This window comes from Drosophila rhopaloa, unplaced genomic scaffold, assembly GCF_018152115.1.
Source record: "Drosophila rhopaloa isolate 14029-0021.01 unplaced genomic scaffold, ASM1815211v1 contig_3, whole genome shotgun sequence".
Taxonomy (NCBI): Eukaryota; Metazoa; Arthropoda; class Insecta; order Diptera; family Drosophilidae; genus Drosophila; species Drosophila rhopaloa.
This window is the reverse complement of record NW_025335123.1, coordinates 12,053,663-12,073,123: the sequence shown is the minus strand read 5'-3', so window position 1 is coordinate 12,073,123 and position 19,461 is coordinate 12,053,663. Positions and strand designations below refer to the sequence as shown.

The 19,461-nt window shown below is 38.7% G+C and overlaps 4 protein-coding genes across 5 annotated transcripts in view; 3 read left to right on the top strand and 1 right to left on the bottom strand.

Annotated features, from left to right (window-relative positions):
• The window catches only part of LOC108053713 (glutamine-dependent NAD(+) synthetase), a 40,286-nt gene extending 31,761 nt beyond the window's left edge, over window positions 1-8,525 (top strand). Inside the window, exons 4-7 of the mRNA XM_044461432.1 lie at window positions 3,220-3,498; window positions 3,970-4,059; window positions 4,115-5,548; window positions 6,002-8,525. Coding sequence (XP_044317367.1) covers window positions 3,353-3,498; window positions 3,970-4,059; window positions 4,115-5,548; window positions 6,002-6,695 — 2,364 coding nt within the window. The 5' untranslated portion in view covers window positions 3,220-3,352 and the 3' untranslated portion in view covers window positions 6,696-8,525. The remainder of the gene's footprint in view (window positions 1-3,219; window positions 3,499-3,969; window positions 4,060-4,114; window positions 5,549-6,001) is intronic.
• Window positions 8,526-9,712: 1,187 nt separating this feature from the next.
• On the bottom strand, window positions 9,713-11,420 carry LOC108053710 (pyrimidine-specific ribonucleoside hydrolase RihA). Its single transcript, XM_017136425.2, has 2 exons — window positions 10,948-11,420; window positions 9,713-10,881 (listed from the first exon to the last, which is right to left on the bottom strand). Exons 1-2 carry the CDS (start codon window positions 11,158-11,160, stop codon window positions 10,063-10,065), a joined length of 1,032 nt encoding a protein of 343 aa, XP_016991914.1. The 5' UTR covers window positions 11,161-11,420; the 3' UTR covers window positions 9,713-10,062.
• Window positions 11,421-12,740: 1,320 nt separating this feature from the next.
• LOC108053714 (uncharacterized protein C1683.06c) lies at window positions 12,741-15,867 on the top strand. Its single transcript, XM_017136431.2, has 3 exons — window positions 12,741-13,355; window positions 14,039-14,482; window positions 14,898-15,867. Exons 1-3 carry the CDS (start codon window positions 13,119-13,121, stop codon window positions 15,279-15,281), a joined length of 1,065 nt encoding a protein of 354 aa, XP_016991920.1. The 5' UTR covers window positions 12,741-13,118; the 3' UTR covers window positions 15,282-15,867.
• Window positions 15,868-16,406: 539 nt separating this feature from the next.
• Window positions 16,407-19,334, top strand: LOC108053712 (transport and Golgi organization protein 2). 2 transcript variants are annotated; one of them, XM_017136428.2, is made up of 4 exons: window positions 16,407-17,017; window positions 17,563-17,685; window positions 17,828-18,095; window positions 18,712-19,334. In XM_017136428.2, the coding sequence occupies exons 1-4, from the start codon at window positions 16,876-16,878 to the stop codon at window positions 19,166-19,168; spliced, it is 990 nt and encodes a 329-aa protein (XP_016991917.1). In that variant the 5' UTR covers window positions 16,407-16,875; the 3' UTR covers window positions 19,169-19,334. The 2 variants fall into 2 exon arrangements, with proteins under 2 accessions (XP_016991917.1, XP_016991918.1); XM_017136429.2 differs by having other exon boundaries at window positions 16,408-17,017; window positions 17,966-18,095.
• Window positions 19,335-19,461: the final 127 nt, after the last annotated feature.

The following is a 19,461-nucleotide window of genomic DNA, read 5'->3' as shown; positions in this document are numbered from 1 at the left end:
TGAACACTGTCATTAAACCTATTTGATTTTTTGCATTTTATTTTATATAATCAATATGTTTTTTTTGCAATATATAAAGTCGGTAACTAAGTATACTAACAAATTTGGTTTCTGAAAAAAAAATAATTTTCTTAATTACATTTGATTATCTATTGGAATTTAAAAACTTGCAATATAAAATTCTTTTTGGGAATTACTTTTTAATTTTTATCTATTATTTATTTGTTTAACTTTATGTTTCTCACTTAAATGGTACTTTTCAAAAATATTTTACAGTGCAACCGTTATTCGTTAGCCTTTCAATTTTTCGGCTTGATATGTCAAAAATGCGTCACGAATGATGATATATGGAGCTGTGGTAACAGGGCAGGAGGGAATTGGTAAAGTAATGGGCCAAAAAGGGTAGGAAGTTCAGGGGAATTGGGCAAAAGTGGGACGTGTGTGTGATAGGAAGTGGCCAAAGCACCGGAAATTCCTCAACTTGATGCTGAATTTCCGAAGTGCAGCACACTCGCGAGGGTTAACAGTTGGCCCTGGAAATAACCCGAAAAGGACCGCTTAACTCCACAACACAAGTCTCGATAAGCGCATTAGAACATAAGAATATTTCAAAGATTTTTTGTACATATTTTTCGTGTGATTTTGGGTTTTTATGCTAACTTTTATTTGTCTAAAAACAATTAAGGAATGAAATCAGAATTTACCATATCAAGATGTTTGCTTAAATATTTAATTAAATTAATTTATCCTAAAAGTGGTACTTACTCCGCAAGGTCCTTGATGCAGTCCATCCTGTAGTCCGGTTCGGTATGATGGTATCGCCATATATCTCCTATGACCGCTCTCCAAACACAAACACATAGACACCCACATTCTGGAATGGGAAATTAAATAAATAATTTATTAAAAAAATCCTCGACTTAAGTTTGCATTTCACTTCGAATTGCGAAAGATTAGACGAAAATGCAGTGGCTCTTTCTTGCCCATCCATAATTGATAGCCAAATACTCCATCTTACTGATTATCCCTTCTTCTAACTTATTATTTATAATTCAGATTAACTTTTTTAATTTTAAGGAAATAATATTTAAATTGACTTACTGCACACGAGTTCATAATGATAGAGCTTGTACAGTTGAATTTTCTTATAGCTGGTCACCAATGGCTTATAATTTCTTTATGCAATGTTGAAAAGGGATCCGAAACCAATCGATCTTTACATAGCCTTTAGCCATTTTGAATTAAACTCTTTTGGAATTATGGCTAATAATTTTTTACAACAAAGTGTAATTCTAAAGTTAATTGCTTAAATATTTCATTTAATTAAATTAAGTTATCCTAAAAGTGGTACTTACTCCGTTGATGCAATGCATCCCGAAGTACGGTCCAAGTAAGATGGTATCGCCATATATCAACCGCTCTCCTATAACCGCTCTCATATAGCCGCTCTTCTGTAACCGCTCTCCGAACACACACAACCTTTTATCTGGGCCAACTGATTTTTCGACTACCTCAACCCATAGCCCGTAAATTTTTAGCTAGAACCAGTTGGGAATTATAAATGCACATTCGCGATATTTGATATTAATAAATTAACATTAACATTAACATTAACATTAACATTAACATTAACATTAACATTAACATTAACATTAACATTAACATTAACATTAACATTAACATTAACATTAACATTAACATTAACATTAACATTAACATTAACATTAACATTAACATTAACATTAACATTAACATTAACATTAACATTAACATTAACATTAACATTAACATTAACATTAACATTAACATTAACATTAACATTAACATTAACATTAACATTAACATTAACATTAACATTAACATTAACATTAACATTAACATTAACATTAACATTAACATTAACATTAACATTAACATTAACATTAACATTAACATTAACATTAACATTAACATTAACATTAACATTAACATTAACATTAACATTAACATTAACATTAACATTAACATTAACATTAACATTAACATTAACATTAACATTAACATTAACATTAACATTAACATTAACATTAACATTAACATTAACATTAACATTAACATTAACATTAACATTAACATTAACATTAACATTAACATTAACATTAACATTAACATTAACATTAACATTAACATTAACATTAACATTAACATTAACATTAACATTAACATTAACATTAACATTAACATTAACATTAACATTAACATTAACATTAACATTAACATTAACATTAACATTAACATTAACATTAACATTAACATTAACATTAACATTAACATTAACATTAACATTAACATTAACATTAACATTAACATTAACATTAACATTAACATTAACATTAACATTAACATTAACATTAACATTAACATTAACATTAACATTAACATTAACATTAACATTAACATTAACATTAACATTAACATTAACATTAACATTAACATTAACATTAACATTAACATTAACATTAACATTAACATTAACATTAACATTAACATTAACATTAACATTAACATTAACATTAACATTAACATTAACATTAACATTAACATTAACATTAACATTAACATTAACATTAACCTTAAAGTTATACATTTCAAATATGATCAAAAGTGATATGTTAATTTCATTCGGGTAATTATTTAAAGCTATGAAATATACTACTTTTTAAAAGTATTTTGTTTATCTTTATCCATTTTACTGCTTCTTAAAAGATCAAATTAACATAGAAACAGGGAATATAACTATAATGGATAAATGTGAATCCAATTTCCGTGCGAGTATTATTTCCACTAAATCGCATTAGTGCATAACCTTTTTTCTAATGCAAAGTTCGAGGGTTAATTGAGCGATTTTTGCGGCTCTGTGTCGCATTATCCTCTGGTTTGCTGCCGATGTCCCGCCACCGCTGGTCCGTGGCTCTAATTTTAGATGCCGGCTACGTCAGCGGGCCAATTGGCAGGACCCGCTGCCACCGGCGACTCTGCGGCTGTTTGATCAATAACCCAGATATATGGCCGTAACAACAACAAATAGCGAAATCAACAATGCCAGCAGAGACAGACCAAAAAGCCGTGAGAGCCGACGAAGTCCGTCGATTTGAATAGCTGCCATCAAATTAATTGCAACTGCATTGTGTACCGGGCATTAAAATACACCTCCATTCGTCTTCTTTTTCCCGTTTTCAGTTAATAACTGCCGATTTTTGAACTGACAATAAAACTAAGCGCAATTGTAACAACAAGGAACCAAACGAAACCAACCAAAAAAACAAAAGCACGGGATTTAATCAGAGGAAAAATAAATAAATAAACACAAAGAATGGGACGCAAAGTAACGGTGGCGGTGTCCACGTTGAACCAATGGGCATTGGACTTCGAGGGCAATATGGCGAGGATACTGCAGTCCATCCTGGAGGCCAAGGACATGGGCGCCAGCTATCGCACAGGACCTGAGCTGGAGGTTTGGTAAGTTCGGACTTTAGAAAATGTAACCATAGCTCCTTATACAACATTTCCTAGGGCACATTTTCAAGGTATTTTAAATTAGTAAAGATATCTTTATCACTTCTAAATCTAGTATGGACTCATATGTTATCTCACAACGTTTCAATTATTTTCCATTTAAACATCTTGTTATTTTATTTGTACTTTACCCAGTACATACATGTTTCTCTTTTCTATTACGCAATTAAAATTATTACATATTGTAAGTCATCTTTGCTTTAAACCTAAACTTTAGGAATCCGATTAGCGCTTTGATACTTTGTATATACTTTTCAACCATAATATTTTCAGGATGCCAAAGAAAATGAATTAGTTTATAGTTACTTGGTTACCTAAATATACTATCAAAAAGCTTTAGACTAATTAATTAAAAATTCCTTTAAAAATTGAAAATGAATATGAATGAATTAATGAATATACATTTTCGTACAGTGGCTACAGCTGCGAGGATCACTTTCGGGAACCGGATACATTCCTGCACTCGTGGGAGGTGTTGCTGGAGGTGATGATGTCGCCCATCTGGTGAGTTCATTTGATTTGCTTTCGCTATCGTATAAATAACCCATTTAACCCCCAGTGAGAATATGCTGGTGGATGTGGGCATGCCGGTGATGCATCGCAACGTGGCCTACAACTGCCGGGTGGCGTTCTTCAACCGCCAGCTCCTGCTCATCCGGCCCAAGATGGCCATGTGCGACGATGGCAACTATCGGGAGTCGCGATGGTTCACCGCCTGGACAAAATCGCTGCAAACGGAGGAGTACGTGCTGCCGCGGATGATTGCCCAGCACACGGGACAGCAGACGGTACCGTTTGGGGATGCCGTGATAGCCACCAGGGATACCTGTTTGGGCTACGAGATCTGCGAGGAACTGTGGAATGTGCGCAGCAAGCACATCGACATGTCCTTGGCCGGAGTGGAGCTGATAGTGAACAGCTCTGGGAGCTACATGGAGCTGCGAAAGGCTCACATCACCACCGATCTCATCCGGAATGCCAGTTTCAAGGCCGGCGGAGCATATCTGTTCAGTAATCTTCGCGGATGCGACGGCCAGCGGGTGTACTTCAATGGCTGCTCGGCCATTGCCCTGAATGGTGAACTCCTTGCGCGGGGCCAGCAGTTTGCGCTGCAGGATGTGGAGGTCACGCTGGCCACCATCGATCTGGAGGAGATTCGTGCCTACCGCGTCAGCCTGAGATCCCGCTGCACAGCGGCTGCAGGGGCAGCAGATTACCCGAGGATCCATTGTGACTTTGAGATGTCCACGCACAGTGACATCTTCAAGACGTCGACGCCACCGTTAAATTGGCCCAACCACACGCCCGAGGAGGAGATCGCCCTGGGACCCGCCTGCTGGCTGTGGGACTATCTGAGGAGATCGGGTCAGGGGGGATTTTTCCTGCCCCTGAGTGGCGGTGTGGATTCGAGTAGCTCCGCCACCATAGTGCACTCCATGTGCCGGCAGATTGTCCAGGCTGTGCAACTCGGTGATGCCCAAGTGCTCCACGATATCCGCAAGATTCTGGCCGATACGGACTATACGCCGGATAATGCAGCCGGATTGTGCAACCGACTGCTAGTGACCTGCTTTATGGGCAGCGTGAATAGCAGCAAGGAGACGAGGAGGAGGGCCGCCCAACTGGCCAACCAACTGGGCAGTTACCACATCGAGATCAGCATTGACCTGGCCGTAAATGCCCTGTTGGGCATATTCAATGCCGTCACCGGCTTAACACCCCGATTCCGGACACAGGGCGGTTGTGCCCGCCAGAATCTGGCGCTGCAGAATATCCAATCGAGGATTCGCATGGTCCTAGCCTACATCTTTGCCCAGCTGATGCTGTGGGTGAGGAACAGGCCTGGTGGACTGCTCGTCCTGGGCTCCGCCAATGTGGATGAGTCGCTGCGCGGCTATTTGACGAAGTATGACTGCTCATCGGCGGACATCAATCCGATCGGCGGGATCTCCAAAATGGATCTGCGAAGATTTCTGGCCTACGCCAAGGACAAGTAAGCAGAGATTACATAAAAAGGGGGAGATTAATTGTAGGATTCAAAGATATATTGAAGTTTTTATTTTTAAATTATTCCATTTAAATGAGCTCCTACTAATGGAGTGGTACTACTTTTACCGATTGGATTTATTATTCGGTCTTTTTATAATTACACCTTTTAACGTTTCATTCCTAAAGAATTATTAATTTAAATGTGATTTAACGACTTCTTGTCTAAGGTGAAATAAATATTATAATTTTTAATGAGCTTACTTTTAGGCTTTAGAAGTTTCACTCTATAGTTTCAGTAAAAATTAATATAAGCCTAAGGCATTTTTTTTGTTTAATAGAGATTCTTAAAAATGCATCCAAAGATATTCAAGGTAAAGCCCCTGTCATATAGATTCGAGTGAAGGCCCTCTCAAAAGTTCTAATTAGTTTACTGACTCTCCGCACCCCTATTGTCCAGGTTCAACCTGCCCGTGCTGGAGTCGATTATCGAGGCGCCGCCCACCGCCGAACTGGAACCGCTGCAGGAGAACGGGGAGCTGCAGCAGACGGACGAGCAGGACATGGGCATGACCTATGCAGAGCTCTCCCAGTACGGCCGTTTGCGCAAGCAGGCCTTCTGCGGCCCGTACAGCATGTTCTGCCGCCTGGTGGCCACCTGGAAGGGCGATCTAAGTCCCAAGGAGGTGGCCGACAAGGTGAAGCACTTCTTCCGCTGCTACGCCATCAATCGGCACAAGATGACCGTGCTCACGCCTTCGGTCCATGCGGAGAGCTACAGTCCGGATGACAATCGGTTCGATCATCGCCCCTTCTTGTATCGGCCCAACTGGAGCTGGCAGTTCAAGGCCATTGATGACGAGGTGGACAAGCTGCAGCCCATCTACACGCCCTCGTCGGCACAGCTGCGTCCGAGCAGCGAGGACCTGATGCTGTCTACCCAGAGATCCTCCCATTTGGACGATTCGAAGCACTCCTCACCGTTGTCCTCGGCCTCGGCGTCCGCATCGATTGACGTGGGCATTTCCACGGCTGCGGTTCCGCTACCAGGTGCCGCTGCCCCAGGCGGCCTTTCCAAAAAGCCCAGCGGCTACTCTAAGGTGCACGTTAATGTCCTGGGCAAGATCAAGGACCGCACGGGCATTCCCGTCTAGGAACGACATACTCGCAAAGCACTGGAATTATACAAATATTTTTTTTTGACCACAGCTTGATGTCTTTTGCTGAACAACTAAGAAATCATAGTGTTTAAAAAAAGTTATATTTCACAAAAAAAAAAAGTTTTATATATTCAGCTATCAGCTATGTATGTCCTGTAACTTAGTGCCTTCTATTGTTCGTAACTTTGTTTGACTTTTGTTTATTATTTAAAAATGTTTCCTTAAATTGTGTGTATATCTACATGGCCATAAAATAAATTAAACCCCAAAGAAATTCGTACCCCCTAATTGCAGAAACATAGCTATGTGTTTAATTGTTGTTGATAGTTTGTTAGTTTTTTGAGCGAAGTTTATTCATAACCATTTTAACAAAAATGATATCCCAGTACTAGAAGAACATTTTCCTCTAAAACTTAATTAAAATAAGCTGTTTGGAATTGAAGAAGTTTTATTATTATCTACTTATATTATTCTTATACATTTAAAATGGCCTTAATATAACTAAAATAGTTCAGATGATTTGAGTTAAACTATTATTATACATGTCATGTCAAGCACTTGACAAACACTATTTTCCAAATCACTAAATACGTAGCTTTATTATCAAGCAGCAGCAAAAGACATTATCCTGTATATATACTTAATCCGTATGTGTAGGCCTAGCCGTAGTCATACTCATAGCGTTGCTCGTCCTTCTAAGTCCTTAGTTTTTCAGATACTTTTCTATGTAGTCGGCCTTTGTAGCGTCTTTTCCAGTTTGCCTTATCTAAAAGTCTTTAATCTTGTCTAATGCTCAAGCTAAAAACTGGACAAAAAATTTGTCTGCCTGTCCAAACAATTATCTACAACAATCTTTAAAGTAAAAAACTGGGCAAATCCTTTGCCACACATTTAGTTAGGTCAATCAAAGTCTTTCTTTTGGCTTCACAAAAAAACGATTACTACATTTTTTTAAAAGCTTAACAAAGCTTAACAATGGAAAACATCCGAGCATAGATACGTTCCTTCTTTATAGTTCTAAAATAAATGGATTATTAAGTCAATTACTGTATCTGACGTAAAATTGTTAGTTTCAACTGATTTTCTTATATGTACATATACTTGTTTCTAAAAATTCACTTTTATAAAGCACTGTTTTCTTAATAATTAAGATAAATTTGTTGATTATGAAACACTTTTCCTACGTTTACAAACGCACAACGCAAACTATATTATATAAGTCAAATTAGGAACGTCAATTACATAATCTGTGTTTAAATTATGCACAAGCTTTTGAACAAGCCCAAAAAAGATTAATACATTATAACTCACAACTGTTTAAAAAACTCCATTGGTCTTTGTTTAGTGAAACTCGGACGAGACAAAATATAATAGGTAAACTTTATTGGTATACACCTAAAACAACCAAAAAATGTCCTCTAAAAATTAGGAATCAGACCTTTAAAAATTTAACATTGATATCACAAAAACTTAATGCATCATAATGCTAATATTATTTGGAAAACAATTTAAATGACAACTTTTATCTAAGCTAAACTTTTGCTTATAAATAAAATGTATCCATTTGAACCAGTCAAGTTTTATTTGTTGTCTCAATTAAAAATTCTACTTTATGTTTAAAAGTAAGATTGAAGATATGTGTAAAATTCTTAACATTTTTAGAACACTTTCTTGGAAGATGACAAATATTATGTTTTTTGTAATGTATGTAGATTTATAGCACATTGTGAATTTGAACACTCGCATCGGATCGATTTAATGGAACACTGATTATACACCTCTGTAGAAGGAAATATATACACCATACATTTTTGTAGTCTTAAATGGATTGGGTATTTGTTTGTTCCGTTCAAGATTAAGTAATGTTTAAGATTACTCCCATATGTGGTAAGTCAAGTATTATTTTGATCGGGATAAAACTTTCTTCTAATGAGCGGCAATATCTAAATTACATTAAATTACACCCCCTTAATGCCCCCTAAATTGGGTTATCTGTATTTCAGCTGATAGACTTTCTACGGTCACGGAATGTGAGTAAGCCTTATCCATGACCAATAATATTTCTGTTGCCCCAAACACTTCAATATAATCAGTGGGCAAGTCAGGTCACACCTGGTGGCCTTATCAGGTCATAAACAGTCCATAAAAAGGTTAACAAACACAGGTGGGTTAATTACCAAGAAGTGTTATGTTTGGAAATTCTAGTTAACCAAGTATTGGCATTTCACAAACAATTTAAAATTTGAAATACTTGTACCTAATACGTTTGATCATTTTCAACACTGCGATAATTATTATAATCCAACGCTTACTTACTAATTTATAAATAAATAAAAACGAGACTGGTAAACCAAATTAATTTTCAGGATTGCCACCTTTATCTTTTTTATATACAAGATTCTTGACCCATACATCATAAATATTTAAACATTTCACATGAGAATGTCAAAGGGTAGAGTAGTCCTACTTGACAGGAAAAAATTGAAGCAGAGATAATTTTTCATTTGGATTTGTTCTACGAAAGGGTAAGGAGGTCTAAGCTCCATGCCAGGTCGTACATATAAGATTTATTTTAAGTACTACGATGCGGTTGTCAAATAAGTAAGTTGCAGAGAAAGCGTTTTCACCCTGGAGGTTCTTTTAAAAACCTTTATTTCCAGGTATCCCATGGCAATGGTCCGCTTTTCTTGGAGAGGTAATTTCTATCTGCACATTGACCATTCACGATGTCATCAAACAGCTCAAGCAGAATCAAAGCATGAAGTCTATGGATCTACATCTACTCTACATTCCGGGTTTTCTAGACGTGAATGATGAATAATATAATTCGACGGACATTTCGCGCCTTGGCCATCATAGTTCCTGGAGAATTTCTATGCGAGCAACATCCTGCTGAACCTGGAGAAGAGTAATGGTGCAATGGTTTCAGGGATGTTTAAGTCGGACCCCAAGAAAAACACACTTTTAGTTTTATATTATGCTTGAGTTTTGAGACGTACTTTATGAAATCCCCTATAGCAGCGAGTTTTTTTTGGGCATCAGCCACTAAAAACACTCTTCTATATCGCTGGGAGTTTCTGTGTGCTCCGGTGGCAGCTCCGCGTCCAGCAGCTAGATGGTCTCTTTAAAGTGAACAGTTTCTCCAGCAGCTGGACGTGGAGCTGTCCCTAAAAGTTTAAAAGGCTAGGTCAAGCCCTTATGGATGATTTATGAGAGTCTCCCAAAAGGGGGCTGGCTGCTATAGGGCACTTAATGTACGTCTTTAAGCTTAACCAAAACCGGGATTATACAGTTTGTTAAAGACTTCTCCCAAACTATTAAAAATGTTCGCATTGAGTTTGCCGCAAATCTATTGTTAATGCTAAATGCAAAGTTGCGCAATATCGGCTTCGTTCAGGAATCCCGTCCAGGCGATGATCGTGCGGAAGGGCTCTCCATTGAGACGCCTCACGACCCGCACATTGTTTTTCTTCCCATGGATGGCATCCACTTTGCGGCCACGCAGGTGATCCAGCACCATTTGGCCACGTGTGTGGGCACCGGTTAGTTCCACGGTGGCATAGTATTCCCGCTGATCGGCGATCATCGCCTCCGGGAAGAGGTAGGCGGCAGTGAGCAGTGAGTCACAGCTGACCCACTTCTGGAAGCCACGTGGCTCCAACATGGAGCGCTCCACTCTGGTCAGCAGCTTGACAAAAGGATGATCGACAGATCCCAGAACATTCAGGCGCCAGTCAAGGGTGATGCCAAATTCACCATCGATGCACGGTTCCCAGGGCAGGATTAGCGCTGGGCACGACAATCGTTCCAGGGCAATGTGCGCCGCCTCGGGATCCATCATGAAATTGAACTCGGCACTCTTGGTGACATTGCCCTTGCCGAAAATGTTGCCGCCCATGATGTAGACCCCACCGATCTTGTCCAGAAAGGCCTGGCCGTACAGGTTGATGCAGTTGGCAAAGTTGGTGAGTGGGCCGCAGAGCAGGAAGTCCACCTGGCCGGGATGCTGGCTGGCCAGGCGGTACATGGCATTGACGGCGTGCTCCGGCTGCAGTTCCTGCTCCACACTGACCTCCGGATAGTCCCCCAAATCGTTTAGGCCGTCGTGGCCATGGAAGAGATTGGTGTAGGCCCAAGATCGAGGCACTATGGGATCCGCACAACCTCTGAAAACGGGCACCTATGGAGAGGATACACTTATTAGTGGGGGTAATCAGCATGTAGATATCCAAAGATCAGATCTCACATCCCGCCTGTCCAATGTGTGCAGAATTCGCAGGGCGTTCAGAGTCCCATTGTCCACATCCGTGTTGCCCTGAACCGTCGTTATGGCCACCACCTTGATGCTCCTTCCACCCGGCAGAGCCAGCTCCTCCGCCCGCAGCATCATGGCCAATCCCCAGGCATCGTCGGTTCCTATATCACAGTCGTAGATCACTAGGCGTTTCTTGTTCTCCATGGCTGAATATTATCAGATCCAATTTAGAGGTGGATTTGGGGGTCTCCCAAACCTTTGGCACTTATCGATTACGAAACTATCGCCCCCACCGTTGGCTCATTTCTCATTAAATACTATTATTAAATTTAGTGGGCTTATTTAAGCTGATGATTAAAGTTAGCCCTGGCGACCCCTTTTTAATATTTACTTTGAAGAAACATCGTTTTGAGTCTGCTGACTGCATTTCAGAGTCTCCATTCCCCAGCATATTTCTGCAATTCATTAAATTTTGTGTTAATTAACAGATAATAAAGTAAAATTACCTGCAAGAGCTGCATACAAATTGTCCAATTTGAAAGTTTCTGGATAGTGGTGAGTTTTCCAGCTGTTTTAATGTGGTGTATTTAGGATGTGGTATTTACAAGATGTTTATTTTTGCAGGAAAAAGGATCCAGGGTTTTGATTAAAAAAAAACGAAAAATCGAGCTGGTTTTGGCCAAAACATTTTTTAAATGGAGCAGATTTTTCCGGATTTTGGCCAAAAAATATATTTTATAAGGCGCACCACTTTGATTTTTTTGCGACAAATTAGTTTTTACGATATTCATTTTCTGTAAATTGGACATTGTTGGAAATTTTGTCACGATTTCAAATAGGGATCTCATTCCAACATGCGATCACTATTTCCCAGGGTTTTGATTATAAAAACGAAAAAAGGAACAGATTTTTTCCGGATTTTGGCCAAAATATATTTTATAGGGGCACCCCTTTGATTTTTTTGCGAACAATTTGTTTTTACGATATTCATTTTCTACATTGTTGGAAATTTTGTCACGAATTCAACGAGGTGTGAAATTCCAACATTCGATCACTATTTCCCAGGGTTTTAGTAAAGGAGACATTTCCGACCATTTAAAGAATATATTTTATCTTATATTATAATAAAATCCTATTCCGAAACATTCGTTTGCTGTCACTTGAGCGAATAAGACTATGTAAATAAAGCACAGGCGGTTAATAACTTAAGTGGGTATTTCGCACCCATATATGCAATGTGTCTGTCGTCTGGCATTCTAGAATCTATGTAGATTACTTCAAGTGTCGCAAGTGGGCGACAGACGACAATTCTCATTATGGTTCGTTATTATCGCAACGACCTGCCGCAATTTGATTTCCATTGTAATTGCAATAGTGGTTCCAGTTGCCCTTCGGATCACGCCTCCGGGCTTCATTACATTAAATTGTAAATTCAATTCGTTGTGCCTCTCACAAATTCCTCCCTATTTAAACCATTTCTGGAAAGCGGACGATTTCAATTAAATTCGGTATTTATTCTATCCTAGAGCTACAAGTATAAACTTTTATAACTACACGACAAAAACAATTACAATTTTCTTCTTATTTGTTTAAGTCTCTAACGTTTTATAATTGTAATAATTACTTACAATAGATGTTATTAAAATGTATAATTATTAATTGATAAATGTATGTTTAATTTGTTTTGAAATACATAATTCGTATGCATTAAATTGATTTGTTAAAAGTGGAAAAACCCAGGGTGACATCTTGGAAATACTTAGGCCATGGGGTATTTCCACCGAAAGTAAGGGCATCGGATTAGCGACCTAGTAGAGTCCAAGTATTCCCACACATCTTATCCGTTTGTCCCGCTCTCGCTCGACACACAAACGTGAAACACTTTGCAGATATGCAGTGCACACATGGCGACATACCGCATCGCACATGTAAGTTGGCGGAGAAAGACTAGAGCATTATGAAATTCCGTGATATGGAACTCTGGCAATGCCCCAGTACGCAGTACGCAGTACCTAGAACCAGAACCGAGCCGAAGCGAGGCGAGGCGAGGCGAACCGATAGACGATGTCCGGCGGCAACCAGATGATTGGTGTTTATGTATATGGGTTTATTGAGTATAATAGTCCGTAGTCCGCGGCGCGCACATTCACCAATTGCCGGCGATGGCGGACGGACGCATAGTGGAAAACGGCGGAGTGGGATCCGCATCACCCAGATACGCGATCCTCGACTGCGATGGCGGCAGCGACGATGCCTGGGCCCTGCTCCTGCTGATCCATGCCGCCAAGAGCCACGGGATCGAGCTCCTGGCGGTCACCACACTCGGATGCGGGAACACCAGTCGAGAGAACGCCGCCCGCAATATGCGACTGATACTGGATGCCTGCAAGCGAACAGACGTAAATATATACATATTATTATTAAAGTGCACAAAAACAAATTTTATACAGCATTGTTGACCACATATTTGATATGAAAAAAATAACAAAACTTTGTATAGTATTAATATGTATATCAAAATAATATTTTTTTAACTAAAATATAAGAAAAATTTTTTAAACAGCGGTGGGTTTTGAACTAGTGCCAACTTACACAAAAATTTTAATTCAACAACGACCTTTTCTGTGGAGATTTTAATGTCATCTTGATTCGTACATAGATAATATATGTATCTTAAAAGTTCAGAAAAATTTTTTTTAGTATTTCGAACAAGGACGTAATTCTGGAAATATAGGGCATCAAATTGAAGACCTTTTAATTTTGGTTTATTCTTTGTAATTTATTATAGATCGTAAATGATGATTAAATAATGGAATTAAATATTTAGTTATGTGCATATGCATGTACAAAGACACTTTATTTTCATTAATGTGATTTATGGTAATCTACGAGTTATATTCCACGTCATTTTTAGAATGTCTTTGAATGCTTATTTTATATTAGTTTAAAAATCTCAATAGGCATTTAAGTAATTTCGAGCTTATAATTGTTGAAAACAAGTAATATTGCCTGTTGCCTTAAATTGTGAAAAAGTTTAGTCTAAAACCATTAGATTTACCTGACTAATGTTCGATGATTTCAGATTCCCATTTACCTGGGTGCGGTGGATCCCCTGATTCCCTTCACGGAGGACGATAAGAAGTATTTCCATGGACGCGACGGATTCGGGGACTGTCTCACCGACGACTGCGGTCCGGTGGAGAGTTACGTGCGCCCGGAGCATGCGGTGACCGCCATCCATGATCTCTGCCGTGCCAGACCCAAACAAATCACAGTATTTGCCGTGGGCCCACTCACGAATCTTGCTTTGGGCTATACGATGTATGGTGATAAGTTCGGGGAGAACTTCAGGGACATATTCATCATGGGCGGCAACTACCAGGGCGTGGGCAACTCCTCACGGTCGGCGGAGTTCAACTTCCACTCGGATCCGGAGGCGGCACACACAGTGCTGCTGAAGAGTCGCTGCCCCATCACCATTCTGCCTTGGGAACCCTGTCTTCCGGACAGGTTCAACATACCCATTGTGAGTACAACTTCTCCTTAAGGCAGGTTTACTTCATATAGTTATTCCGAGACATATCCGGATACGGATAGCAAGAAACATTTATTTTTTTGATTGAGCGAATAAATTACTTTTATTTAACACGCATAACACCTATTGTCAATTCCGAGAAATATATAATCATACGTATACGTACATATTTAAATGTGCAATGAATTCAAATTGCAACGAATTATGAAAGTAGTATTGTACATTGGTATTAAACTTAATAATTTATATAGTAGATTCGGTTAAAGCTTTTATTTTTATTCGGTTCTTTTTTGAAGCTCCAAAGTCATATTAATATAAATCTTGACTAAAAAAAAACTTAATCGTAATACTTGTTTACTTAGCTATTATGGCATATGGATGGTATTTAATCCCGCTTTTATTGCAGAACTGGCGCCTGAAGGAGTTCGCCGCCAGGGCCAAGGACGCCAGCCATCCGGCGATCACATTGCTCAACCAGGTGGAGGCCGCCCAGTGGCTGCCGATGATCGAGCAGTACGGGATTGATACGTGGAACCCCTGCGATGCCATCGTGGTGGCCGCCTGGCTCTTTGAGGATCATCTGATCCGGAGGCACAGCACCTGGCACGCCACCGTGGATCTGCGTGGCACCCACACTCGTGGCCAGATGGTCCTCGACCATCTGCGGGAGCGCGAGAAGTATCCGGAGAATGTGCGAATCATCGAGCTGGTCGACGCCGAGTTCTTCAAACGGATCTGCGAGTGGATCGCCGGCTTGGACGACGGTGCCCTTCTCCGCGACACCCAATAAACCCATAATTGTAGTAAATCCCGCCTTTTTTTTTACTTTATCATTTTATTAGCCCTGAGATAAGGTCGTAACTTCCTCGAAAAGAACTTGTGCAATACACCTGTTCGGAGATTAGTAAGCTCAAATTTTAATTCCAATTTTAAGTGTGGAATAGGGAAGATAAAATGTACAAACTTCACTTTTTATATGCTTATACATTTTACTATTAGCTGCTGTCCTTTACTACTTTAACCATATTTTCTGCAAGTACCCTTGCAATTAATAAAAAAATTATTAGTTAATTACTTAATTGTACATATGTACGTTTATAGAAACATTTTTAGATTATAAACGATAAGATATTTGTGGCCCCTTTGCTTGATGTTGTTTTTACAACTAATCAGTTGAAGTAGGCCAAATACGCGAGGAAAAATATGAAATCAAAATTAAAGAACAATGTTAAATAAATGTCGGCCATCGTTTCTTTCATAGTAACAAGACCATATATTTGTATAAATTCTTCGATTATTGTACAAAGGTTAAAACATTTTTCTGTGATAACTGAGTAACAGAAGATATGCAAAATAAATCTGTTTCTTAAATCTTCCTTGACTTGCACTTTAATTCCAAAGGTAAATAAACGGAATAGTGAGGGGCTCTATAAGCAGATATGATTATTATTTTCTATGTTGATGGTTACTTATGTACTTAAAAAGTTATAACCTATTTTTGTTCAAAACTGTTGTTTTTTGAGTTCTTGTTAATGTATAACTCAGTTCCGGATATTTCCGAATTTTCAAAAGTATGAACATTTTGTTAAAATACAAACAAAGAGACTATCTTTAATATTTAAACTTGGCTTACCAGGAAACCCATATAAACCATCTTACCTCTAAAGAAATGTTAGCAGCAATACTGATTTGTGTTAGATTACGCCAAGTATTAAATAGAAATATTAATTTTTTAAGCAAATTCATAAAATTATATCAATTAAGGGATTTTTATTCAATAACTACAAAATGACAACATTGTGCATAGTTTTTACTTGATTGTATTATTAGGTGTATCGTTTTTTAAAAATTCAAAAAAAATAACGCATATGGCACCAAAGGGTTAACGATTAGTTATCGATTCTCCGTCAGCTGGCAACGCTGAAAAATAAAGAAAGTCAAAACAAGACAAGCGGACCACAACATTAAAATGAATTAAAAGACTGCTTTGTTTGCGATTATAGATTAATTAATTTTTAGATCAGGGCAAAGGTACGGAAAGCGGAAAATAGACCACCCACAAACAAAACGGGCGCAACTTCAGCTTTCATTTAGATTGGCGACGTTCGTAAACAACGGATAAGACTATAATCAGCTGTACGTTATTTTCGGTGACAAAATCATCGTAGAGCCACCCAGCCAACCACAAAGCAACAAAGGGAAGCCTGACCGAACGACCTGCCGTTTTGATAGCACCGAAACACGACACGACTCCCCGCAAAGATTAAAGCCCACTTTTTGGACCCCATCCACAGTGGTCGACCGTCTCTCGGGCACTTCACATCGTTCGCCGTGAGCTAGAGTTTGGGATAGGCATAATTCATAGACCTTAGGAACCCACCGAAATGTGCGTGATATTCTTCTGCGCGGACTCCAATCCGCAGGCCAGTGGCTACAAGTTGATCTTGGCCTCCAATCGGGACGAGTACTTCGCCCGGGCCACCCAATCGGCGGCCAAGTGGCCTAATGCCGAGCATGTCTACGGGGGTAAGTTGTGGTGGGACGTATCTAAAGCCTTGGATCCCCTATCTTTATTGGAAGATAAAATATACAGAGGTGTACCATTTTTTTTTTGAATAACAAGAAGCTGAAAAACACTATTCCTTATAAAAAATATTACATTATTATATATTTTTAATATTTTTTTCTTATTTCCTTACTGATAGCTTCAATATTTCCTTAAAGCCGAAGTTACTTAAAAATATTATAATATATTTTATAATTTAGGTATTTTTTAAAGATTGATAGCTTTTTTACATACACACTTATATATTTTCTAACTGGGAGTCACTGTTGGAAGGTAACCTATTGGAATTGTATTTGAATATCATTAAATTGCCATACCGTTTATGTTGCATAAATCTGAATGATTTTTGGTGTTCAAATGTATGAGAATAGAAAACATTTTATCTCATTATGTATAATAAATAATGTTAAAATGATAAAATATTTGGTGTGCTATACGACTCATATCACTCTATTAAGTTTATTATTTTTCTTGTATCACAATATTTATTATATCTTTATTTCAGGCATCGATCTTGAGCCGGGACGCGAGGGTGGAACTTGGCTGGCGATTGGCCATTCCGCGAATTTCTTTAAAGTGGGCGCCCTGCTCAACCTCACCGGCGAGCCCAAGCCCCGAGATGCAGTTGGTAAACCCATTTAAGCCATTTACTAACCAAAACCAAAACGCTCACACCACACGACACACACCATTCATTTGGCCCGATCTATAACTTTCACAAATTCGAGAAAAAACAAACAACTTTCTTCGTTTCTGTTTTCTGTTTGAAGCGCACAAGAACATTTTGCAACCGCATAATCACAACAGCAACAGCACCGGCATTAACCTTTGCCCCAAGCCCTCCACCTCGAACAATCCAACCAGCCATCCGAGTAAGGGCCAATCGAATAACGAACATTTCTTACTAGGGCGCGGAATGATCGTGGCGGACTATGTCACCCGGTCGGATGAGCAGCACAGCATCCTGGAATACAATCAGAGCCTGCTCAAGGACTGCTCCAAGTACACCGCCTTCAACTTTGTGTCCATCGAGATTGGGTGAGTCGCAGGCAATTTCCGCATTTAGATTTCAATATAGAACAAATTTGGTATTGAATATTAATGATTACTTATAATTTGGACCAGAAAACGTCAAAAAGATCATTTATAATAATTTAATTAAAAATTCACTTACCAAAATTATATTTATGTAGCTCGGTATTATTTACATTATCTTTTTAGCAAAACAAAAAGAATTGCTTTATTTCAAAACTAGGGAACATCACTTTTATCAGCATTACTTGTTTTTTAAATAATCAATTTTCTTTTGCGAATGCTATATAAAAGACAAATATAATTTATATTAAGTTCGTTACAAATTATGTTTGTCTTTTATATTTGTTTAAATGATCATTTTAAAATAACTAATTAATTAGTAGCATTTAACAAATGAAATGTTCTATTCATGCGATTTCGAGTGAACCAATAAATGTTTAATGCAACGAAGATTATTGCGATTAATTAATCAATAAACGCAGTCATAAAATATTTTTCTAAATAAATATACCAAGATTAAGACTAATGCATATTTGGTTTTCTTTTGTCCGAGTAAATGGAAACAACAACATAATAATAAAGCCACTGACTATTGTTTTTGTTTATTAATTCGAAATAGACCTTCATCCCTGCCCGCCCGCGTGAATCTGCTGAGCAATGTGCCACCCACGCTGGAGGAGTTCCAGAACGGAGAGTGCTATGGATTCGGCAACAGCCTGCCGCACACTCCCTTCGAGAAGGTGCGTCATGGCCAGCAGGAGTTCGAGGCGATCGTGAAGAAGCACGGAGGCTCCAGTGTGGAGGACCTGTCCTCCCAACTGATGCAGTTGCTCCGGAACAAGCACAAGTTCTGGCCGGACGTGGAGCTGAAGAGACGTGCGCCCAATTGGGGCGAGGGATTGAGTGCCCTTAATGTTCACATCGGGGAGCATGCATACGGCAGCCGCACCCACACTGTAATCCTGGTGGATAGTCACAACAAAATGCACTTCATTGAGGAAACAATGGATGGAGTGGATCCCGAAGGCGAGTGGAGGACAACCCATATTGAACGGGATTTCCAAAACAGTGTTTAATGCGACGATACTTAATATATCACCTTCAAACTTTTATTGTGCAGAGCACTGAACTCGCTGATATATCAGTAATTTGTATACTCGTTTCCTTTTTTTTTGTACCACTAATATGTATTTTGACTCAGGCATTTACGATAATAAATAGTTATACATATTTTATAATATATATAAGTGGCTCGAACTCATTAACTATTATTTAAACCAACAGAATACCTACTAAAACTTATTTTCATCGTGGTATCATTTTGCTTTGAAAATTCTTTATTTAAACTTATAGTCCGTGAAACTCAACA

What these genes read in the sequence shown, in the direction of transcription:
- LOC108053710 (XM_017136425.2), bottom strand. Translation starts at nt 11,160, where the DNA reads ATGGAGAACAAGAAACGCCTAGTGATCTACGACTGTGATATAGGAACC. An exon ending in ACACATTGGACAGGCGGGAT is followed by an intron (nt 10,882 to 10,947) that starts GTGAGATCTGAT and finishes TCCTCTCCATAG; the next exon opens with GTGCCCGTTTTCAGAGGTTG.
- LOC108053714 (XM_017136431.2), top strand. Translation starts at nt 13,119, where the DNA reads ATGGCGGACGGACGCATAGTGGAAAACGGCGGAGTGGGATCCGCATCA. An exon ending in ATGCCTGCAAGCGAACAGAC is followed by an intron (nt 13,356 to 14,038) that starts GTAAATATATAC and finishes CGATGATTTCAG; the next exon opens with ATTCCCATTTACCTGGGTGC. An exon ending in ACAGGTTCAACATACCCATT is followed by an intron (nt 14,483 to 14,897) that starts GTGAGTACAACT and finishes CTTTTATTGCAG; the next exon opens with AACTGGCGCCTGAAGGAGTT.
- LOC108053712 (XM_017136428.2), top strand. Translation starts at nt 16,876, where the DNA reads ATGTGCGTGATATTCTTCTGCGCGGACTCCAATCCGCAGGCCAGTGGC. An exon ending in TGCCGAGCATGTCTACGGGG is followed by an intron (nt 17,018 to 17,562) that starts GTAAGTTGTGGT and finishes TCTTTATTTCAG; the next exon opens with GCATCGATCTTGAGCCGGGA. An exon ending in TTTGTGTCCATCGAGATTGG is followed by an intron (nt 18,096 to 18,711) that starts GTGAGTCGCAGG and finishes AATTCGAAATAG; the next exon opens with ACCTTCATCCCTGCCCGCCC.